At 40.2% G+C, this 25,272-nt stretch overlaps 2 protein-coding genes across 14 annotated transcripts in view; both read right to left on the reverse strand.

The window, feature by feature from the left end:
* Window positions 1-87: 87 nt before the first annotated feature.
* On the reverse strand, window positions 88-25,012 carry LOC100329772 (GTPase IMAP family member 8). 3 transcript variants are annotated; one of them, XM_068217987.2, is made up of 5 exons: window positions 9,137-9,266; window positions 6,765-7,382; window positions 6,583-6,615; window positions 4,463-4,525; window positions 88-3,780 (listed from the first exon to the last, which is right to left on the reverse strand). In XM_068217987.2, exons 1-5 carry the CDS (start codon window positions 9,168-9,170, stop codon window positions 2,393-2,395), a joined length of 2,136 nt encoding a protein of 711 aa, XP_068074088.2. In that variant the 5' UTR covers window positions 9,171-9,266; the 3' UTR covers window positions 88-2,392. The 3 variants fall into 3 exon arrangements, with proteins under 3 accessions (XP_068074088.2, XP_073799825.1, XP_073799824.1); XM_073943724.1 differs by lacking the exons at window positions 4,463-4,525; window positions 6,583-6,615; window positions 9,137-9,266 and adding an exon at window positions 24,986-25,012 and having other exon boundaries at window positions 1,117-3,763; window positions 6,765-7,580; XM_073943723.1 differs by lacking the exons at window positions 4,463-4,525; window positions 6,583-6,615 and having other exon boundaries at window positions 1,117-3,763; window positions 9,092-9,267.
* The window catches only part of LOC100329848 (GTPase IMAP family member 8), a 59,244-nt gene continuing 45,217 nt past the window's right edge, over window positions 11,246-25,272 (reverse strand). For all 11 annotated transcript variants that reach the window (XM_068218488.2, XM_073943702.1, XM_073943704.1 and 8 more), the window contains 4 exons: window positions 22,285-22,998; window positions 19,834-19,872; window positions 19,067-19,738; window positions 11,246-16,112 (listed from right to left, as the gene is read on the reverse strand). In XM_068218488.2, coding sequence (XP_068074589.1) covers window positions 14,167-16,112; window positions 19,067-19,738; window positions 19,834-19,872; window positions 22,285-22,998 — 3,371 coding nt within the window. In that variant the 3' untranslated portion in view covers window positions 11,246-14,166. The remainder of the gene's footprint in view (window positions 16,113-19,066; window positions 19,739-19,833; window positions 19,873-22,284; window positions 22,999-25,272) is intronic.

Raw genomic sequence — 25,272 nt, forward strand, 5'->3', positions numbered from 1 at the left:
CTAGGGTCTACTTAGTTCGATTTATGGATAGGTATAGGTTGCATAATTAATATACAGGGCGCAAATAAGTAAGTGGCAAATAATATAATCTGGGTAGTAGTACTACATTTATTGATTTATCTTTATTTCTGTAGTTTTCAATAGCATTGATTGAAACATGGTGTCTGGGCGATGAAACCGAGTCTGTGGCTGCATTCCAGTACAATTTTTATGCTCTTCACTCACTAACTTCCCTCCTTCTTGTTCACTTGGATGTGCATCATTGATAACATCCCACAAATGTCCACTGCTGTTGGAGCATCTGAATGTGTTTAAATTGAGTGCCCTAAAACCTTGAGCACTTGGGAACTAGATTGTTGTGACATCACAATCTTGTTGCATTCTGGGACATTTAGGTGCTGGAGTGGATATATGAACCTGACTCTCTCCCTCAGTCAAAATTAAGTGATCGAGGATATGAGTTCCCTCATTCATTGATGAAGTAGAGCATACTTTAAAATGGGGACAGGAATTCCCCGTCTGAACAAGCGAAGGGAAGTTTGTGAATATGTGTCTAAACGTGGACTGGAAGGCAGCCAGTGTCTTGAAAAGAAGACACAGACTCTTGTGATAGTTATGATCAGGGCTTAATTTGGGCCAGAATAACCCCGATCTGGAACTTTTGAAATCTGATTCGGCACATCATTTAATATATCCCCTTCCTCGCACACACTCTCTTACTCGCTGCTCTTCACTTTCTTCCGCGACTCCCCAACCCTCTTCACTTTCGCCCGCAACACCTCTCCCTCCACTGATAACATGCAGGATTAGTTACCCCGACCTGTTCTGGGACCTCACAATTGAAGTACTGGTAATGATGACAAAAGACACATATTTGTGTGTGGTATTACAACTAATTAATGCTAAAGCTACTGCAAATTATGTATTTTTAAATGCAAATGACCATTTAAACCTCACTGTCTACTTTAAAGATGGTGGTTCACATAGATGACATTCAGGAAGTCTCCATGGAGGACCCAGTTCATGATGTGCTGGATTTTTCTGAGACATTGATCTGCCACTGACCTGTTATAAGGTCCAAGTCATGGAAGATGTAATTGGCCATCAAGCATCTATAGTGTACCACGATTCCTTGAAGCAGTTAGCCCAATAATTGCTTTTGCCTGTCACAATGTTTAGCGCTCATGATTAAAACACCAAGTTACAATGTGTAGCTTTTTGGCCTTAGTGTGACATCCAGGATCTTAGCGATATTATTGAATAGGTAAGAATTAGTTGGTTTTTAATGTATTACATGTCTTGTAGGGATAGTAGAAAGTGTGTCATGCGTGTTATATTTTTCTATTTTAGATATGTTCTTCAGGTCTTCATAGCCAACTTACAGATAAGGTAAGCTGTTAGGTGACTTCATGTTGGCCACCAACAAACTTTTGTCAAGAAACAACGTATTTCTTCTCTTAAGGTTAAGGGGAATGGACATAAGACATTACATTTTTCTTTAAAACACAAGACACCTACCATATTGATAGCATCAAAGATGTTTGGCTTTCTAAGAGAGGCCATTTCATCCTTGAATTACAGCCAAATTGCCAACTGAGTAAGCTGGATATGCATTCACTTCCACGTGTAACCCCACCAGACCTACGCTACCCAACCCACTCCAAGCTGATATCGAACCGGCGACCTTCCGCATGGAAGTCGGTTGCTCTACCAAGGAGGCTAAAGACCATGGCCTCTAGTGTCTGTCGCTAGAGCACCTTTAAAGGTCAGAGAAGTGAGGTTTACCTGCACAGCACTTACTAGCTGGCCTCCGTTACACTCACCCCCCTAAACCTCCCATCCAGGTCACGGCACCAATGTAACCCCAATGGTCCTACACCACCCAACCCACTCCAAGCTGGTATTGAATCGGCAACCTTCTGCATAGGAGTCGGTTGCTCTAACAAGGAGGCTAAAGACCACAGCCTCTAGCGTCTGTCACTGGAGCACCTTTACACATGCATAAGCAAGTAACTTAACAAAAATTATGATTGAGTTTACAAAAACACTTTTCCTCTACATTATCTACATTTGTAGGAAATGCTAGGGAGTGCCATGGCTGAATTTCTGTGCAAGTACACCCCTGCTGTATACAGTTATATCATTGGCTGACAAAAATGTTGCAAAAATTAGCAAAGTTTATTTATGGCCAGTCTGTTCCCTCAGTTGTGACTGTATTAACAATGATCATTCGCAGGTATTTAGATTAAGTATTCGCCTATATTATCTGATTCAGTTTGCAGACAATGTGAGATTATGAGCAACATTAAACTCACCATCCGAATTCAAAGATTTAACTCTTAAACTGACAGCATCCCACAATAGAAATGTTCATTAAGCTTGTTTATGTCTGTTATTGAAGCACGCAGCGTTTTCCATGATTCTTCTCAAAGTTGTTAATGTTTGCAGCATTTCGGGCTTCAATTCTCTTGACTTCTGCAGCATACATGTCAGCGGTCTCCTTGTACTTTCTCATGGCCTCGTCCAATATCTGCCTGCAATCCTCCATCTCCTTATAATGCTGAGACAGAAGTTCTTGCTCTTCATTTTTCTCATCTTTAGAGATTTTAGGTGAATCCTCGCTGGTTTGCTGATCAGTTGCTGTATGTTTGATCTTTTCTTCATTCTCTTCGACACTTGAAGCTTCTGTTATTTTACATTCTTCTAACTGTTTTTCAAGCTTTTTCCTTTTCTTTTTGCCTCTTTTTAATGACTGAAAACCTTTCCATCGCTTGTGTTTCTTGAGCTCTTTATTAGATTCTCTTCCAGCTTCTGGCATTTCTCTGTCCACACCGGTTGTTTCTGAATGCTGATTTTCCTGCTTTTCAATCTGATCATCATTCTTTCTCTCAGCATGTGCTGTAGGTTCACATTGATCCTGTGTTTGTGCAGTCCCGGAGGTTGCTGCGGCTTCTCCTGTTTGCCTCATTTTAAATTTTCTCAACAGTGCATGTTCTGTCTCCATGACCAGAAGATCTCTGACCTTAAGCTTTCCCTTTTCTTCCTCTAGCTTTTCTTTGTATTGTTTGATTTCAGACTCATATTTGGCTTTAAGGGCCTCCATTTTCTGTCTGACCTCCTCCTCTTTCTCTCTGTTGATCTGCACGAGTCTCAGTGCTCTCTCTGCCTCCTGAAACATTTTATCATTGTAGAAACTAGATTTATTATCCCACATCATCTTATCGATCTTCTTCAGCAGACCTACGACCTGAGCAAGGTCCTTCTGTTTATTGTTGAACACGTGAAATCTTCCTCCACAGTCGTGGATCAGCTGTTTGACATGTGAATCTCCATCTTCAATGTAGTCTTCAATAGAGTCATCCAGATTGTCTCCTTTGGTGAAGAGCACCATGGCGTAGCTCTTGGCGTTCTGTCCAAAGGTCATCTTGATGAGCTCAAGGGTTTCTCTCTCCTCTTGTGTGAACGGGCCGATAGAGATGAGCAGCAGAAACACATGTGGTCCAGGAGCCGAGAGCTCAATGCACCTCATGATCTCCTGCTGGATCACTTCATTACTAAGGCTGGTGTCAAAGAGTCCTGGTGTGTCCACCACAGTCACGGGTCGACCACAGGCAATTCCACTTTCTCTTTGACACATCTTGGTAACAGAGGTCATTCTGGCCCGAGACTCAAATGCACTGCGTCCCAGGATGGTGTTCCCGGTTGCACTCTTTCCCACTCCAGTTTTACCAACCAGAACGATCCTCACACACTCCAAGCTCTTCTCAGTGCCGACGGAGGCTGTGAATTACACAAATGTGTGCTGAATTGACCTTATAATCAAAAACTTTTTATTGACAAAAATATTGTTTTAAACTGGTCCAATCATGCAACTTTCTCTAGTGCAGGGGTGCTCAATTCTGTTCCTGGAGATCTACCTTCCTGCAGAGTTTACACCCTGATCAACACAACTAAACAAACTAGATAGGATCTGAATGAGCACTTGCTAATTAAAGACAGATGTGCTTGATCAAGATTGTAGCTGAACTCTGCAGGAAATTAGATCTTCAGGAACAGGGTTGAGCACCCCTGCTCTAATGCATAATGTGATTTGTTTGATGTTGCTGTAGTATCTGAAGCATGAGCTGTAAAGGCTCTTTTGGAAAGGGGGCAGAGAGTAGCAGCTTATTTGCATTTCAAGTGGCTTATATCCCACCCACAAGGGGTATTTACAGTATGGTATAACAGATAACCCGGAAGGTATTGTGATTCTGGAGACACTTGAAAATTCAGCTGTATGTTCTTAAAAAAAGCATAATTGGACCACTTTAACAACGATTAAGTGTCTTACTTCTGCACAAGATGAATCTTAATATGGAATTTTAAAAGTGAAATATTTTCATAGAAACATGAAAAGCCTGTTAAAATACTGTCAGTAAAAAATAAAAAAATTTGTCAGTAATCATCAGCATTGTGTACTCACATTTTGATCGCACTAATTTTCTGGGATTTTCTGATTTGGGCTGAGACTTCAGTGTAATGGGTTCTAAAGATGTAGAACATTGTTAAGCAATCATGCATGAACTATTCTGAACAGAGGATCATGAAAAATATAGCAACATAAAAAAGCTAATTGAATCTGTTTTATCAGAAATAGTAAAAAGCAGATTGTTTTATTTTGTGAAAAGCATTTTCATGTTAGTCTATGTTAATACTAATAATTAAGTCTAAAATTGAGACCAAATTGACAAATGCATGAATGGGTTGATTGCTAGTTCAGATATTCTGACAATGCTAAAACTGTTATGAGCTAAAGCTGAGTCTGAGTTCCTTAATGAGATGATGATTCATGGAAATTTTCAGTAAGTTGAAAGTATTAAGAGAATGCATAATACTATACATATATGTTACGCCTCCAAGAACTATCTTATCATGGTGGAGGGGTTTGAGTAGCTGAGTGATCCTAAGAGCTATGTTTTTAAAGGGTAATGCCTCTGGTAGGGTCTTCCAATGCAAAAAGTTCTTAGACAACAAGTCAGACTGAGTGCAGTTTAAAAATCTTTTATGAAACATTAAGGACTGCAACATTGCCTGGTTTGTTGCAGCCGGGGCCCCAGCCTGGGGTTGGGGCTTGTATTTTGTGTGATAAAACCCACTCAGACTCAGCCTGAAAGAGTGACGTGGAACTATCCTCCTGCAGTTCCACAACCTGCAGGGGAAGCTGTAAGGGGTCGGTTCATTGGGCTCACCTGCTCACACCACTTGGGCTGTGGAACTTTACTTCTTGAGAAGGGGTGTACTTCCTTGTACTCTGGAGTTGCCCATGGTGAGAGACAGCAGGCTGGTGTGGGCTTGCTGATAGCTCCCCAATTTACCTGCCATGTGTTGGAGTTTTCCCCCAGTGAATGAGAGGATCACTTTCCTGCACCTTCAGGTCGGGGAAAGATCTCTCAGTGTAATTTGTGCCTTAGGGCCAAACATCAATACAGAGTACCCAACATTCTTGGAGCCCTTGTAAGGGGTGCTGTAAAGAGCTCAGACTGGAGATTACGTTCTTCTACTGGGGGAATTCAATGATTAGTGATTAAGAGAAACAACCTCCCTGATCTGAATCCAAGTGGTGTCCTGTTGTTGGACTTCTGTGGTAGTCAATTTGTCCATAACAAACATTGTGTTCAAGCAGTTCTGGCTAAACCACATGCCAGAGGAATTTTCAACTCTAACCTTAGAAAAAACGTTGACCAGATCCCGAGGGGATCTGGAGACATTGAGAGTTGGTGGCCCTTGTTCTCTGACTATTGTTGACGTAGCCATGAGGAGCTGTGGCTGTAAAGTCTGTGGTGCCTATTTTGGCTGCAATTCATGAGCCCGATGTTGACACCAAAAGTAAGAGATACTGTCAAACTGAAGGAGTCCTACCAGGCTTGGTTGGCTCATAGTACTCCTGAGACAGCTGATAAAGCAAAGCTTTTAGAAGCAAAAGGTCAGGCTTAGAAAGTGTTCAGGGAGACCATGGAGGAAGACTGCCAGCCTCAAAGAGATTCTGGCAAACTATCCAGCAAACCATTCTGGCAAACCTAAGACACCCCAGAAGTTGGGTCAAGTATAGCTCCATCATGTTTCAAAGTGAAGGAAAGATCTTGATCATAACTTTAATGAAATAAAAAGCTGTAAAAAATCAAGGAAATCTCTTTCCTTTTGCTTTTTTGAGAACATGGCGAAATACGACACTCCAACGCAATCTCACAACAATTTGTAACTTTCGTCATTTAATAGCTAATTCATATTCATTTGTACAATCTCATTCATGTATTTTAGTATGCTTGGCTCATCCTCCAATGAGGGGTATGGTTCTTTTAAAAATCATGTTTTCAAATGAAGGAAATTTTATGAATTCATTTAAAGTAGCCCCTTTTCTGAGAATAGGTAATATAGGTAAGTTCCTTGTGGGATCTGGCTGAACAATCCAATGTCATTTTGAATCGATCCATGAATTAGGTAATCATTACACCCATAATGAGTATGCATAAATGAATTATGCTAATGTTTTTAATTATTTTTTATCAGATGTGGTAAAATAGTGAACATTTACTTTATACTTACTATGAATCATGCTGCATGCCCCTCTCTTTAAACCTGAAATAACATCATAAACGATGAGGTTATTTTGTCTACAGATCTTAAAATTTATTCACCCAATTGCATCACAATTATTACTATGTTATGAAATTCACACAATATAATATTCCCTCAGTGCATGCAGTAATGAAAATGTAAAGGTTTACTCTTATGTCTTTTGAGCATTGTTTGGCAGATGATCTCTGTTTTGGTCAGGCCAGGTTTTGGATCCATCTTCAGATCATGGCCTCTGTTTTCCTCCACCATCTCCTCAATGATCTCCAGAAGGTTCTGCACCTGTGACTGGTCTCCATTCCTCTGGAGATTATGGTGTGGACATTTGGAGATCTGCAGCAGAGGCTTCTCTGATCTGCTGTCAGTGTCTGTAATGCTCACATACTCCATCTGCTCCTCGAGCATGAAGACCACGATCACATATTCAAACGCCCCTGTGCCAAAAACAGTTGTAATGAGTTGGAGGGTATCTCTGTCCTGCTTTGTAATTGTGCCAGGTTTTAGGACCAGTAAGAGGGCGTGAGGTTCAGGACAGGACAGATGGAAAAACTTCTTCAGGTCCTGTTCTTCAGGAGAGACAGGAGGACTAAACAGATCAGGAGTGTTGATGATCACCAAACGTCTTTTTAAAACCATCCCATCATGCCTCTCGAATAAATGCGGTGAAGGCGGCGACTCTGAAAACACCTGTCGACCAAATATGGTGTTTCCACAGGAGGCTTTAACAGCTGCATCTGAGCCCAGCAGCACAATCCTCAACTCCTCAGACACTGAAACAACAAACATGTTTATTACTGATCATTCATGCAGTTGCTTGTTTTTCCACAATCTGAGATAATCAGTGTTAATTAATGGAGTGCTCTGAGACACAAATACTAAAGAGTGAAGCTACACACTTAAAATAAAGGTCCTTTATTGCTGAGGATAGCTCCATGAAGAACATCTTTTGAAACATTTCATCCAAATATCTGTTCTTCACACCTCACAAAAATAGTTCTCAAACCCATGAATTCTCACTGGCTGACCAATGAGCATATTTGCTATTGCATGTTTAAAGCAATTCATCTTTATTTTACATTTATATAGCGATTCTCTGGGCAATCAAAGGTCTTTACAGATTTTTTTTTTCAACCACCACCAGTGTGTAGCCAACACTTGTAAGATCTGTCAGCCTTCACTAATGTGAAGATAAAGTGGAAATTATTATTGGACAGGAATGCCCTAGTGGATGTGGATTCTGATGTACATGTGACATTTCAGAACTTTTATTTGTATTAAATTTGCAACAATTTCAAAACTCTTTTTTTTCACAATGTCATTATGGGATATTGTGTGTGGAATGTTGAGGTAATAAATTTAATTAATTTAGGAATAAGATTGTAACCAAAAAATATGGAAAAGGGAAGCGCTATCAATACTTTCCAGATGCACTTTCTTCTGGAGAAAGTCTTATTTGTTTTTATTCAGCTAGAATAAAAGCAGTTTTTAATTTTTTAAACACCATTTTAAGGTCAAAATTTTTAGCCCCTTTAGGCAACATTTTCTGTAATTTACATAGATACATAGTCTACAGAACAAACCATCGTTATACAATAACTTGCCTAATTACCCTAACCTGCCTAGTTAACCTAATTAACCTAGTGAAGCCTTTAAATGTCACTTTAAGCTGTATAGAAGTGTCTTGAAGAATATCTAGTCTAATATTATTTACTGTCATCATGATATAAAATAAATGAGTTGTTAGAGATGAGTTATTAAAACTATTATGATTAGAAATGTGCTGCAGAACTGAAAATGGGGGAAAAATAAACAAGGGGGCGAATAAATCCGACTTCAATATGGTCACACTTTACAATAAGGTTCATTAGTTAATGTTAAGTAATGCATTTACTAACATGAACAAACAATGAACAATACATCTACTACTGTATTTATTCATGTTTGTAAACATTAGTTAATGAAAATACAGTTGTTCATTGTTAGTTCATGTTAACTCATGGTGCATTAACTAATTTTTCAGGATTAGTTCATGTTAGTAAATGCATTAACTAATGAACTTTATTGTAAAGTGTTACCATATACATATATATATATATATATTTTTTTTTTTTTTTTTTTTTTTTAAACTTTTCTCATTATTGTGGTGGGAAAGGAAAAGTATTTGGAACCTTTAATTGGAAGTGTGCATAACTATTGTTAAAATCATTAATAAAAAGAGATCTGCTTTTTTGTTTTTATTTACTTTTGCTAAGTTTTATTTAATTCCGATAGAAATAATTAATTTTGTAATCATTCTATTACAAGACATTTATGAAATTGCAATATGGAAAAGCCATATTCCTACTCTAATAAAAATAGATCTTGCTTGATCATCTGTTTAAAAATATGGATAATAAAAGAAAAATCACTAAATGAATCATGCTTAAATGTTTTTCATATGATTATTCAGACATTGGATCTACAAGCCTCGTCGATATACTTTTATCAGTTTTGCTAAATTATTAATAAAAATGAAAAAACTCACCAGAATGTGCAGATGATAGGCTGCATTCGGCCATCTTTACAAAACATTTAACAAAACATTTAAAATTAAATCATTTCAGTCGAATGATTTTGCTTTGCTGTGTTTGTTGAATGAAAGTGACACTCATTACAGCTCAAACTGGTTGGACTTGAAATGAATGTGCATTTTATACCACTCCCCCTGATGTGCTATCAGGACAGACATAATTCAAAAAAACAGTGATTATGCGAATTCCCAATTAGTATTTTGAGCCATAGCTGAAAAGTATTTGTGACTGATTTTAGGTGTGAACTCAAAAGCTGCTTACTGTTTTTATATCTTTGACAACACATTGAGTCAAATCTAGGCTATTTTAGTATTTTACTACTTTTTTACTGTCCAGTAGCAATGAAATGAAATGTTATTATAGCAGAATTACCACAGACTCTTGCGTGTCAAATTATGTTACAGAGCTTCAAGCATTCTAAATCAAATGTCATTGTAAGACAGCAAATGTCACACTAGGTGGCGCACACAGGCTGCAGTGTGAATTATTAGCATTACATGTAGCAAAAGTCAATTTGCAAGAATATTTCTATTGTACGACTACACTGATCAAGGACTAAATAAACAAAACTTACAGATGACCACTTGGACCACAAATCTAGGCATACTAGTAATTATTGGAACTGAAGATTTATAAAACATCTGAAAGCTGAATAAACCGAATCAAATAAAAAAAAAAATCTAAATGAAAATATTGAGAAAAATCGCCTTTACAGTTCTCCAAATGAAGTTCTTTATGGCAGGACATTTACAAAAAATCTTCATGAAACACAATCTTTACTCATTTGTTTGTTTTCTTTTAGACCTTTATTTATTTGGAGTCACCACAGTGGAATGAACCACCTACTATTCCAGCATATGTTTTACACAGCGGATGTCCTTCCAGCCACAACCCAGTGCTTAGAAAAATCTATACACTCTTACATGTACACACACACACACACACACACACACACACACACACACACACACAAACACTCTCTCTCTCTCTCTCTCTCTCTCTCTCTCTCTCTCTCTAAAATATAATCGTTGAACATGAGACTGTTATTGTAGTTCATGGTCACATCCATAAAGGTTTTTGAGTCATTTGTTCATCATGTGAAAGCATGTAAAGCAGGGGTGTCCAAACTCGGTCCTGGAGGGCTGGTGTCCTGCAAATTTTAGCTCCAACACCTGGATGCTTCTAGACTGACTAGTAAGAGCTTGTTTAGCTAGGCCAGCTGTGTCTGATTGGGGTTGGAACTAAACTTTGCAGGACACCAGCCCTCCAGGACCGAGCCTGGACATCCCTGTACTAGGCAGTGTAGAAACATCCTTGCAAGTGTGTTGAAGCAAGTTGGAGCTAAAATCTGCAGGACACCGACCCTCCAGGACCGAGTTTGGACACCTCTGATGTAAAAGGATGACTCAAAGCTGAGGTCTCAAGAAATTAACGGATCAAATCTTTTCCGGCTCATATGATTGGCTTCTGTCTTTCACATGATGAACGAATAACTCAAAGTCTCGAACCCAATAGAAAGGAACTAATCTTTTACTGCACCATACATGAATGAACCAATCACTCTATGAGAGGACTCATTGTTCTGGAGTCCTTAAAAAGATTTGTTCAAAATAAATGAATCATTCAAGAAGGACCCCTCACTACTTTTGGTTGAATGGGCTGATGCAAACTCTCAAATGACTTTTCTAAGTTAAAATGATGACATGGTGGTTCAGTAGGTAGTGCTGTCGCCTCACAGCAAGAAGGTTGCTGGTTCGAACCTCGGCTGGGTCAGTTGGCGCTTCTGTGTGGAGTTTGTATGTTCTCCCTGCGTTCGAGTGGGTTTCCTCTTTGTGTTCTGGTTTCCCCCACAATCCAAGGACTTGTGGCACAGGTGAACTGGGTAGGCTAAATTGTCCGTAGTGTATATGTGTATGGATGTTTCCCAGTGATGGGTTGCAGCTGGAAGAGCACCCGCTGCATAAAACATGTGCTGGATAAGTTGGCGGTTCATTCCACTGTGGCAACCCTGGATTAATAAAGAGACTAAGCCGAAAAGAAAATGAATGAAAGAAGTAGTTAAAATATTTTTACTTGAGTATGTTTTTGTGCTGTATCTGCACCTTTACTGCAATGTGAGGTCACTGCTTTCTTTTCTTGACCACAGTGGTATTGGCTAAGCAGAATAAACTGTCCCATCATTCTCATCCAATCAAATCAAATCACACTAACCAGAAGACAGTTTTCAAATGTAGCAAACATGTACAGTGTGAAGCATTAAAAGTGGCCAAGATGACACAAAATCATCACATTCTGTTTAGATGTAGACGTTGACTGTATGAAGACTGAAATCCCAGAATGGCCTAAATCAATAAATGCCAAACAGCCATGGTCCACAAGCTTTTTATCACCGTGGGCCTTAGAAATGCCATGTTATTACAGCACAAACCATCACTGATCCATTCCCATGCTTCACTCTGGGCATGCAGTAGTCTGGGTGGTATGCTTCTTTGGGGCTTCTCTACACCATAACTCTCCTGGATGTGGGAAAGTCGGTGAAGGTGGACTCATCAGAGAACAATACATGTTTCAGATTATCCACAGCCCAAAATCTTTCACTGCTGGCACCACTGAAAGCATTTGGCATTGACATCAGTGACCAAAGGTTTGGCTATAGCAGAAGGCCTTATATATTGAACAGGAGAGTTAAGAAGCACATTTAATTCTGCAGTGAGTTGGGCATCCGAAAAACCGTGCCCACTGACAGTAAAGTGTCCCCTTCACTATTCTTGGGCAGTAGGACTCACACAGACCACAGGTTGAGTGTCCCCTGCTGGCCTCACTAACACCACTTGCAACAGCAACTTAGTTTTCCTATGTGGTCTCCCATCCAGATACTGACCAGGCTCAGCCCTGCTTAGCTTCAGTGAGTAACCGCTCTTGAGCTGCAGGGTAATATGGCTATGGCAGTTGAGCATGATCATTTCTCCTCTGGTCAAAGTTATTGTGCAGAGCTGCAGTCTAGGCAACAGAGGATGAAGAACCCTGAACATCCATCGTGGAGAAGCTGCAGGTGTGAGTAGGTCACCAGGGTGCACAGTCTGGGCCACGAGATCAGTGCGGACTTCTCTATCACTGGGGTCTTTCAGGAATCAGTCTCATTTTCTGCACTCCAAGACCACCACAGCATCTGTGCAGGATAAGGCCTGGTCCAGGATTAGGAGACCTCTAGAAGTCCTCTATGGTCGGCATCATCTCTTCAAAGAACTTGGATTACATTAATGGTGCTGCACAATCTCTAGAGTTCTTGGGATGAGTACAACCAGGTGGAAATAGAGAAGATAAGATGACAGAAGTCTAAGAGAAGTCTGAGTAAGTAGTCTAACAAGCTGTCTAAGAGATGTCTAAAAGAGGTCTGAGCAAGTAGAGTAACAAGAAGTCTAAAACCTGGCTCACATTTTATTTTCAATAATCCTTAATGATTACTGAATGTCAAACCGCATGAACATGTTTTTCATGTCACACAAGATCTCAGCTGTCATAATGTCCGACTGAATGACAATAAAAACACACCAAAGGAGGAAGAAAACTTACCTGAAGATTGATGTCGTCCATCCATGACACTTTCACTATTCTGCGTTCTGAAATGATATCTCACAGCAAACATAAACAATGTGTAGCTGCACACAGTGTACCTCAGTAATAAAACCAAGTAGAAAAAAAACGTTTGAACAAGTTTAAAGTTGTTATGCAGATTGCATCATTGGATTAAATGTCCTTATAGGTTCTCGGTTTGATGCTGATCGTATCTGCTGTTACAGTGCAAGTATCTGAAACACTACCAGAACTTCATTTGAGGGAAATATGGATCACAACCCCTATTAAATGGCTGTCTATGAACATGTCAAACCAGTGATCATAGATTTTAGTCTAGGATTTCAAAAATCTTTTAGGATTTTCAAAATTTGTGACAGATGACCAAATTTTGGCTGAAATCCAACAGTGTGAGCAGAAATCTGAGCGAAGTCCTAGAGAAGCTTATCAAGAGCAGTGTTACCCTGTATATTATATATATTTTAGGGGATTGAGATAGATAGAGGTGGAGACAAATCTAAACAAAGCAGGCAAATAAAGTACCGGAATCAGCCTGGCAATGGAACCTTCCTTGTTCTGATCTCAGCAGCATAACAAAACCAATTTAAATGCAGAGGTTCTGCTAATCCAACCAACCTGGCATGATTGCCCTAAACTTCATAGAAACAATGGCACAGACATTTGGACCATGCTGATGGTCCGGAAGAACTTGAAGACAAGAGTTTAATGTCTTAGACACTTGGTCTGTTAGACTCAATCTTTACTTAGAATGTCATCATAATTACCTCAAAATGTAAAATACCATTACATTTTAGTTAAACATTTAAATTGAAACTTTTGATTCCACAACATACACAGGTTACAAAAAAACACTGGGGCAAATCCCAAAATAATCTACCAAAGCATTTTATTCAAAAACAACTTTCATTAGTTTTTGGAAGTATACAGATTAGAAGTAGGGGTGTTAAGAGTTTTTAATTATTTTATTAAAATCTATAAATCACTGTGTAGTATATGTATTATGGTATTGTCTAGTGCAGGTGTGGGCAAACCTGATCCTGGAGGGCCGGTGTCCTGCATAGTTTAGCTCTAACCCTATTCAAACAGACCTCCCTATAGAGTTCAAGTGATCTTAAAGACACTGATTAGTTTGTTCAGGTGTGTTTGACTAGTGTTGGAACAAAACTCTGCAGGGACACCGGCCCTCGAGGATCAAGTTTGCCCATTCCTGGTCCAGTATATCAGATGTGATTTTTGTTGATTTGTATAAATACAGCAGCATGTCTCCAACTAATATCCCGTTTATAAAGGAAGGACAGTCAGATGAGGAGATATTTTAAGCAGCACAAAACAGAAATCTGATTTGACATTAGTAATAGAAAGCAGTAGCTATAAACAGAAAAGGTGACCATCACAGAATGTTACAGCTGGATTTATTCTTCATTCTCTCCACTTCTTGTAGTAGGTCTTTGATTTCCTCTTCTTTCTGTTCTTGCAGGTGTTGATAAATTTTCTCTAGTATCTGATGTTGTTTCTGACGTTCTTCCAGCATCTGCTGAAGCTCCTGAATGAGCTGCTCTTTTTTCTCTCTGAAATCATTCAGTTCTTCTGCTTGTTTTCTGGCCTCAACTTCATGTTTCTTCTTTATCTGTTTTATTTCCTCTTCATGTTTCTGTTTCATTTCATCTCTCTCTTTCTCTTCTCTCTTTTGTCTTACTTTCTCTTCTGCTTCTCTCCTACCTTTCTCCTCTTCCTGCTCTCGTTTCAGATCTTCAATCATTTTCTTCCATCTCCTTCTCTCGTCTTCTCGTCTCTCTTCATCTTCATGTTTTCTTCTCTCCCACTCCTCTTTTCTCTCTCGTTCCAGTCGTTCATAATGTCTCTTTGTCTCCTGTCTCTTTTCCTCATAATCTCTCTCCTTTTCTTCTCTTTCTCTTCTCTGTTTCTGTCTCTCTTCCTCCATCTTCTGTCGTTCTTCTTCTCTTTCTCCTTCAAATCTCTTTCTCATTTTCTCCAGTTCTTCTTGTTTTTCTCTCAGTTGTTCTTCGTGTTTCTCTTTTCTTTTTCTTTCTTCTTCCTCTCGTTCTCTCAACCTCCGTCTTTTCTCATCCTCCCATTCTCTCTGCTGTCGTTTAATTTCCTCTAGAATCTCTTTTCTGTCATTTTCAGCTTCTTTTATTCTTCTTTCCCATCTCTGTCTTTCCTCCTCTTCTTCCTTGTTCCTCTTTTGATTATCATAGTATTTCTTCTTTATTTCCTCCTCTTGTTTTCTCTGTACCTCTGCTATAATTCTCTCTTGTTCATTTCTCATCTTTTCTTGGTCTTGTCTGTATTTTTCTTCTCTCTTTCTGTCTTGTTCTTCTCTTTCTTTCTGCTGTTGTTCATACTGTGATCTCTGATTGTCGATCTCTCTCATCATTTCTTCTATTCTCTGATGATATTCAGCTCTCTGCTGTTTTTCCTCTTCTGACCGTTTCTGGTGTTGAATCTCTTGCTTGATCTGATCTGCTTTCTCCTTCTCTTCAAACTCTTTCTTTAGTTTTTCCTCTTTTTCTCTGAATTTATTCTCGATTTTCAATTTCTCCTCTTCTGCTCTTTGTTTCTCCTCCTCAAGTCTTTTCATCACATTGTTCATTTCAATTTCATATTTGGCCTTTAATGCCTCATTTTGAGCTTGCATCTCTCTTTCTCTCTCCTTCATAATTTCCTCCATCCTCTTCTTAATGGACATCTCTGCTTCCTCAAACATGCTGTTAGTGAAGTATCCACCCTGATTATTACTCTTCACCTCTTCTATCATCTTTAACAGCTTCATCACTTGAGTTTTGTCTTGTTTTTCTCTGTTATTGAAAGCCAGGAATCTGTTTTCACAATCTCTGATCAGTTTTTGGAGTTCTGCACAGTTATATTTACTCACATAATCATTTATAGACTCATTGAGATCATCTCCTCTGGTAAACAGAACGATGCTGAACTGAGCAGATTTTGTACCAAATATCTTCTTGATCAGATCGATAGTGTCTGTCTCCTCTTTGGTGAATCTTCCCAAACTCAACACAATGACAAACACATGAGGTCCAGGAGCTGACAGTGAAACACACTTCACTATTTCTTCCACCACTTGATCATTTGTCAGTGTTGTGTCGAAGAGCCCTGGAGTATCAACAACAGCTACTGATCGACCATCAACTTCTCCAACTCCTTTCTCGCAGACATTCGTCACTGAATCTGGCCTTAACTGGCTGCAGAACTCCTCTCTTCCAAGAATAGTGTTTCCTGTTGCGCTCTTTCCACTTCCAGTTCTTCCAATTAGCACAATCCTCAGACATTCATGATTTTCGGTTTCATCTTCAGAACCTGATAAAAATCATGTATTAACATTTGGTTAGAATTTTAAATAGAACATTTTGAAAAGGCAAAAAAAAAAATTCTAAAGACTGTTATTTCCATCTACAAATACAGCAGATATCAAAAATAGAAAACCTACAATATCTTTAATCTATTTACATCTACACTGCGGCACATTATAAAAAACTCAAATCAGATAAAAAAAGGACATGGGATATTCAAAAGATAAAAATTAGAGCTCACTTTCATATTTATCCTAGGTATTCGTGTTAATCTGACACATCGTGGCTATTTTTTTTTATCTGACAAACCTTAATTTACTGACAAAAGCTGGTCATTGCAAGTATGAGATTTCTAAAATACTGCATCTTTGTAATGTCCCTAAATCATTCAAATCATGCAGTAGTTTGAACTTTTAAACAGCGATATATAATAGTGAATGCAAATAAACATCAGAAAGTCCTTTGGCAACATGTTCCTTCACTGTACTTATCATTCTATGAACCTGCAGCATTAATGCAGTACAATACCTCCTATCACACAACAACACAGGTAAAGCAGTTTCTTGCGGCTAGAAATATTGAAATGACATATGCAAGGGAAACATTTAGAAATGTCTGCTTAGAACTAAACAAAACTCAGCCATGTGTTTATAGTTGTGTGTAGCTTAAATTGTGACTTTGGAATATTCTGGAGCAGAATCAAAGACTGGAATGAGCTTTGGAACAAAGTCCGAAACTGGAGCAGGCCCTGGAGCAGAATATAGGACTGGAGCAGAATTGGGAACCTAGGCATACTGTGGAGAACAGTCAGGGACTGTAACAGTGTTGGGGAATTGGACAGACTCTGGAGAAGATTCAAGGACAGGATCATACCCTGTAGTACCCAAAGTTAAAGCTGGGAAAGGCTCTGGAGCAGAGTCGGGAACTAGAGCAGACTCTGGAAGATGACATGTAAAGGATCTGTTTGCCCTTCAGAATCTGACAATTCATTACTGTAGCAAGCTCTGAAACAAAGTCAAAGACTGCAGTAGGCTCTGGAGCAGAGCAGAGTCACAGACTGGTCTATTTTTTGACAAAACTAGTCAAAGAATAGAGCAGACTCCAAAGAAATGTGAGAGACTGGAACAAAATCAGGTACAAGGGCAGACTTTGAAGAAGAGTCGGGACTGGGGCAGACTCTGAAGAAGAGTCAGGGACTGGATCACACTCTGGAAAATAATCATTAACTTGGGCAGGTAGAAGATTAAGGGACTAGAGCAAACTCTGTTGCAGACCCTGACTCTTCTCCAGATCTTGCTTATATTCTAGTCCCCTTAATCTTCTGGAGTCTGCCCCAGTACATTCCCGAGACTGCTTGACTCCCTAAATCTTCTCCAGAGTCTGTCACATTCTCTGACTGTTTCAGTGCCTGACTCTTCTCCAGAATCTAGTTCAATCTGCAACTATGATCCGAAGTCAGGGACTGGGGCAGACTCTGCAAAAGATTCAGGGACTGACGCAAACTCTGGAGCTGAGTCCGGGACTGGAAAAAACTGTGGAGTAAAGTCAGGAACTAGAGCAGACTCTGGAAGATCCCATGCTGAGGATCTGTTTGCACCCCAGAATCTGAGGATTCATGTGTCAAGCTCTGAAACAAAGTCAGAGACTGCAGTAGGCTCTAGGGCAAAATCCAGAAAGGAAGAGAGCTCTGGAACACAGCAGAATCACAGAGTAAATTGGGCTTTAGAACAAAGTCAGAAACTGGACCAGGCTCTGGAGCAGATTCAAGAACTGGAGAAGACTCCAGTGAAATGTCAGGGACTGGAGCAGAATCTGTTGAAAAGTCAGGGACTGGAGCAAACTCTGGAGCTAAGTCAGTGACTGGGGCAGACTTTTCTTCAGAGTCTGCCCCAGTTCCTGACTCTTATTCAGAACCAGGGACAGAAGACAACTCTGGAACAGAATTAGGTACTGTGGTAACTCTGTTGAAGATTAAGGGACATGAGCAAACTGTTTTAGAGTCTTTTCCAGAATCTGCTCAAATTTATAACTCTGCTCAAGTTTGCTCTAGTCCCTCAATCTTCTACAGAGTCTGCCTCAGTACCTGATTCTCTTCCATAGTCTGTTCCAGTCCCTTAATCTTCTCAAGGGTCTGTCCCATTATATGACTGTTTCAGTCCCTGACTCTTCTCCACAATTCTGCACCTCAGAAACTGCAAGGTTCAAGCACTATAGCAAGCAGTAGCTCTGGAGACAAGTCAAAGACCAGAGCAGAGTCTAGAGCAGAATTAGAGAGTGAAGCAAGAGAATGGACCAATTTTCTGGAGAAAATTGGTACAAGGTCAGTGATTGAAGCAATATCTGGAGGTGAGTCAGGGAATGCAACAGAGTGCGGGACTAGAGAGTGAGCTCAGGAATGGTAGTAGGGAATAAAGAAGGCTTTACAATGGGTGTAGGCTCTGAAATGTCTCACAATCTCTAAAAAACTGCCTTTTTACAGTGGGGTCTTTGTATGAAAAATATATATATTGGGTCTTTATTTTGTCTTCTGCTTGGTTGTTGTAGGTTTTGCCTTCATCTGTCTACCTGTTGTTTTACAAAGGAGACAAACATGCAAGCTGAGATTGTATTGTACACAGATGTACACTTAAACAGTAATGTCTAAAGTTAATGTAAACATTTGGGGAAATATATGCTGTGTATCAGTATATTGTATTTGTGTATTGATATTACAGTGACAGCAGATAAATAATTGTCGCTATTTCAGCAACATAAAAAGTGAAAATAGGGCCCAATCCTGTCATAGGTTTTTATTACACAATGATAGGATGGCCCAAGCATTTTCCATATTATACCCATATAGACAATGCCTTTAATGGTAATATCTTTACAATATTTGGCTAACTAAAACCAAAGCAGCATTTAGAGTTTGCAATAAAAATAACAATAATGAATGCAAAAAATATGAACTGCTCACCCTACCTTCAGTCTGAATCCTCTGCTGCAAGTCTTTGATTTTCTTTTCCATTTCACTCATTTTTTTCTCCAGTTCACCCCTGACTCTGTTCTGTTGAGCTGTCATGTACATCTGAAGTGAATATGGCTTAGTTTTCAAGTTCTCTATGTAATTCAACAGCTCTAGGATCCTTTTTGCATTTTCAAGTTCCTTTAACCCCATCACTTTGTATCTGCCACCATACTGACTGCACAATCTTTTAGGATCTTCGTGGAATTTAACAAAATCTGTCACGGGTCCTTCAACAGTCTGTTTTGTCATGAACATTAATATGAATTGCTCACAAGAGTCAAATGTTCTTTTAATTGTCTCTATTTCTGCTTTTTCTTCATCAGTCAGAGGACCAGCAGGAATAATGAGGAGGAAAGCATGAACTTCAGAATCACAGAGAGAGACGCAGTGGAGAGTCTGATGCATCACTTCATCTTCTGAGAGACGACTGAGAGCTGGAAGCTCCAGCAGACTGACCTGACGACCGTGAATCTTCTCTTTCTTCACACGTATTTCACTACTTGCCTGCCTACTTGTTGATTTGAACTTTTTTCCACGTAAAAGTTTAGACACAGAGACTTTCAGTGATCCATTACTTCCACAGAGCACCAGATTCAGCTTCTGTCTCACAGTGAGGTTTGCAGACACTGAGAGGCAAACAAATAAATGAGCATAATGTTCAGTCACACTATCACACAACACGTACATAACTCCAATTACTGTGTGTTCAATAATTACTTACAACTGGGGCGAATCGCTGGTGGACTATGTCCTGTAAAGTCTGTAAAAATATATTTAAGTTAATTGACTTAGTGGATGCTTTTACCGTAAGTGACGATTACATGCCTTGGGTCAGGGAAAACACACAACCAAAAGAACACTAAAAGAACCCATTAAAGGTGCAGTAGGTGATCTGCAAAAATGCTAACCTGCTAGCATAATATCTTTGAAACGCAGTCCCTCCCCTGCCTCCTTTCAACTCTGTCATGTCACCCTGACACCACCCCCTGCTAATTTTCAACTACATGGCACACGCACCCCTACACCCTCAATATTTAACTACATCACATTAACCCTCTACACCACCCCCACTGCTTTTCCACTATAATCGCACACACCCCTTTTATCAACTACATTACGTCCCCCTCCTACCATTTTTCAACTATATCAAGTGTCCCCCTACAACCCCCCTTTTCAACTATGTCACATTCCCTCTGCCGTTATCCCCTCTGCCGTTATCCCCTCTGCCGTTTTTTTATCTATATTGCACACCGCCTACAACCCTCAACCAAATCACATCCCTCCTACACTGCCCCTGGACCGTTTTTCAGCTATGTCACGCATTCCCCTACACCACCCCCCATCGGTTTTAAACTATATCATGTACCCCCTATTACTACCCCCTTCCCCCCTTATCAACAAAGTCACTACCCCCCTTACCTTTTTAACTATATTGTACACTGCCTACAACCCTCCCGATCAACTAAATCAAATCTCCCCTACACCGCCCCCAGATTGTTTTTCAGCTATGTCACGCATTCCCCTACACCACCCCCATCGCTTTTCAACTATATCATGTGACCCCCTATAACTACCCTATAAACTACATCACTTCCCCTCTTGCTTGCCCCCTTACCATTTTTTTAACTACATCACACATCCCTTTTTAACAACGTCATGCCCCCCAAACACCACCCCCACTGCTTTTCAACTATGTCATGTCCCGCTTACATAGCCCCCTCCACCGCTTTTCAACTACATGGCACGACCTCCCTCCACACCCCCTCTCTTTACAACTACATCACACATCCCCCCACACCACCCCCTGCCGCTTTTCAACTACACAACTACAACTACCCCCTACCCCCCTCACTTCCCCTCTTGCCTTGCCCCCTTACCGCTTTTTAACTACATCATGCATGCTCATCATTTAACAATGTCATGTCCCCCCAACACCACCCCCACTGCTTTTCAACTTTGTTATATCCCCCTCCCTCTTTTCAACTATGTCATATCCCCATTACATAGCCCCCTCCACTGCTTTTCAACTACATGGCACGACCTATCTCCACCCCTCCCCCCATTTACAACTATATTACACATCCCCCCACACCGCTCCCCAGCCATTTTTCATCTACATCACACGTGCCCCCTACAACTACCCCCTACCCCCCTCATCAACTACGTCACTTCTTCTCTTACCTGGCCCCTTACCGTTTTTAACTACATCATGCATGCTCACCATTAAACAATGTCATGTCTTCCCAACACCACCCCCACTGCTTTTCATCTTTGTTATGTCCCCCCTTCCTCTTTTCAACTATGTCATGTCCCCCTTACATAGCCCCCTCCACTGCTTTTCAACTACATGGCACGAACTTCCTCCACACCCCCCATTTACAACAATATTACACATCCCCCCACACTGCTCCTCAGCCATTTTTCAACTACATCGCAAGTGCCCCCTACACCCACCCCCCATTGCTTTGCGACTACATTGAACCCACCTACACCCCCCTTTTTTTAACTGTCATGTCCCCTCTACACCGCCCCTCAACTGCTTTTCAACAACATGTCACAACCTCCCCCCACACCCCCACTCTTTTTAGCTATGTCACGTTGCCCTGACTCCACCCCCTGCAGTTTTTCAGCTCTCATGCACCCCTTCTTTTCAACTATGTCACATCCCCTTACACCACCCTGCTTTTCAACTTCGTGGCACCTTTTAAACCATGTTGAGCGAAACAAACGCTTCTTTAAAATGGACAGACACTACTCCACGTGTAGTTAATTGTACTAATAATAGTTGTACACTTCATACCACATTTACATAATTTCTACTAGATTCTGTAACCATTTCTGCTTTTGCTTTCTGTTTTCCTTTCCATCAGTGTTCCTCTGTTAATACTTGAATAACCTAAATTTTATCCTATAGTGACTTTTCACATGCTTTCTTTGACTTCTGAGATTTACCTTGAATATAAAATACTGCACTTTAAATGTCTGCAACGTTTTTTTTCTCTCCAAAGTTTAACAATAACAATAAAGTGCTGTTTAGACTATAAGACACAATTACACATTCATTCTGTTTCATTAAACTACATTAGATTAGACATGCTGTAAGCATATTATATCAGTCTAATGTATGTTATTGTAGTTCATAAATCTTAAAACGATAATTCTGAAAACTTACAAGAGAAACTCCCTTCTTCACTTCTCAGTTTCTGTGCCTCTTTGGGGTTTCCATCGTCACTGTGGCGAGGGCTTTTCTCGTTATTTTCCTCCAAACTGATTGGCTCATCCACAGAAGTTCCTATAACCTCACTGAATGTGTCACACGTGAGATACGCGTCCTGGTTTTCCTGGAGCATCTTATCAATCAGCTGAATTATATTTGCTTTATTTCTCTCATCCAGCTGCAGATGTCCTCCTCCACACTCCTTCATCAACTGATGAATAGTTTGCACCGCAGCAGAGCCTCCAGTCAGTTTAAAAGCACTAAACATTGATCTGGGCGTCTCTTTATCAGTGGTGAGAGCAATGGTGTGTTTAAGTGCATCTTCACTGAATGTGTTGAGCACATATTTGACTCTTGTCATGTCGTCTTCTGTGAAGTCTTTGTACTGTAGTACCAGTATAAATGCATGAGGTCCTGGATCAGACATATCTACACACTCTTTGACTGTCTGTGTGATCTGATGATCTGTAGTGTCTGGATTCAGCAGATGAAGAGTGTTAATGACCATCACATGTCTGTCCTCCACTGTTCCAGCAATCTGCGTCACATTGTGCCTCGTAAGGGCTGCCAGATCTTCATTCTCACACATATCTATTCCCAGGATTAAATTTCTCACTCGGCTGTTTTCCGATACACTTTTTCCAAAAATGACGATTCTTAGATCACACACTGAAAACACAACAACAGTGTAAAGATAACCCTAGGAATATGCAGCAATTTCACAGTAACCATAATAAATAATTATGTTAATGTCAACAGTTTTCCATAGTTTGTGATTGTTTACACTTGCTTTATATTTGTTTATTCTTCCAAACTGCATGATTAATATCTGCTCCTGGTTTAACTTCAAATTCAAAGTCATTGTGCATATTTTTAGCACATTAAAGCAAATTCAAGAGTTCACACTTAGCTGATGATTTATAATAGAGCTTGTTTGGTATGCTTTCCTGGGAGAGAGCCCTGAGCTCATAAGATTCTCGAGCCTGGGGCTTCCTCCCGTTTGCAAGGCAAGAGGGGAGTTTGAGCTCAGGTCGATCTCGAGAACTCCCCTGCTGTAGTAGCTAATGAACAGATAGTGATTGCTCTAAAGAGTTAACTACTTTCTAGGAGCATGTCTATGGTGGCGATTTGGATTAGTTAATTAAAGGTGCAGTAGGTGATCTGACAAAATGCTAACCGCTTAGCATATTATCTTTGGACGGCGGGAAGGGACTGTGATTCAAAGCCACACCCCCTGAAATCCCGAGCGCGCGCACCGCGTCACAAAAGCCGACAGACAACCCACTAGTTCATGTCGTTCGCCAGTTAGTTAGTGCCAGCGCCGTGCAGGAATTACATGAAATACTTTGCCACACTTACATGCTATTTCAGAGCAAATATTCAGAGCATCATGGTAAACAGTATAGGAAGGCTGTCATTGCTCAAAAATGACCCAATGTGAATATAAAAGCAACTTCACCCCAATAAAGCAGGCTAGGCGGAATAGCGCTATTTATAGGTGTTTTGTTGTTAAACTAAATATAAATCTACATTATAGATGCTGTCAAAGAACCGTATGAAACTGAAAATAATCACATCAATCTTTAACCGGGAGATTTCAGTGGCTGAACAACACGTCTGTGCATGTAAGTCATTCATAACAACACAATCTAACATAAGCTTAGCCTGACTAAAATAGTTTTAAAACAGAACATGACCTGTCTAACAGTGATACTTCAGCCATGGTATCGTCCTTCCTCCAGCGTGCTAAAGTAACTCCAATATTGATTCAGGATTTTAAAAGTTTCAATTTAGCTTTTGATTTTTCCCGGTCCATCTCGTGACTGCACGGCCGCTTTAAGGGCGAATTATACCCGCGCCTGGCTATACAGTAATCGGCCCGAGCTCGGCTGTCCTTCGGCACCTCCAGCTCCAACTCGCCATCTGCGAGCGGCCCGCAGCTCTCTCGGAGCGCATGCGTTTGTGATGCAGATGGGCACGCGCTAATGGCGGATCTGCGTAAACACAAGCGCAGAAGTCGGAATCTACATTTGCTAATAGACAGTCTGACCAGCTTATCGGAATTAAGGGAGATGACGGTCCGACTCTATTTAATTGGATGAACATTTTTTAGTTTTATGCCTTTCCCAGAATATAAAAACACATTTAGATCATTTACTGTAATCATTACTATTGGACTTTGAAGAGACTTTCAACCAGCACAACAACACATGTTTCTGAAGACAATCACCTACTGCACCTTTAACTTAAGTTTCATGTTTTTGGATGGCAAGAGGAAACCAGATGGAATCCACATGAGCACGGGGAGAACTTGTAAACTCTGCATAGAAATGTGGGTTAGGACTAAAACCAGTGACGTTTTGGCTGTGAGGCAACAGTGCTAACCACTGGGCCACCCATCTAGGAAAGGAGGATTAGGGGTGGAAGGGGGATTATTCAAAACAAAGATGGCTGTGATGTGGAATTTAGGTTATTTATCGTGCCTTAGGAATCATCTGATTGGTCAATCATGAATTAGCTAATGCAGGACCAGCTGTGATCAATCATAAGCACATGATCCTCCTGAAATTAGTTTATAAATAAACTTCAGTTGTTTGTGTTGATCATATAAAGCGCAGTACAACAGAACAGAATGATGAGCTGTCAGACGTTTCACAGCTTTATGCCTTTACATTATTACCTGAACCACACAATCTTCAGGACTACTAAATGTGTCAGATCACTTTGTTAAACAGCAAAAGTTAAAGAGAAATCAAGTTCATATAATGGTCTTGGCTGGATCTGTGTGGAGTTTGCATGTTCTCCTCATGTTGGCGTGGGTTTCCTCCGGGTGCTCCGGTTTCCCTCCCAAGTCCAATACATGCTGTACAGGTTAATTGGGTAGGCTAAATTGTCCATAGTTTATGTGTTTGTGTGAATGAGTGTGTACGGGATGCAGCTGGA

Source organism: Danio rerio, chromosome 3 (genome assembly GCF_049306965.1).
Source record: "Danio rerio strain Tuebingen ecotype United States chromosome 3, GRCz12tu, whole genome shotgun sequence".
NCBI classification, from domain to species: Eukaryota; Metazoa; Chordata; class Actinopteri; order Cypriniformes; family Danionidae; genus Danio; species Danio rerio.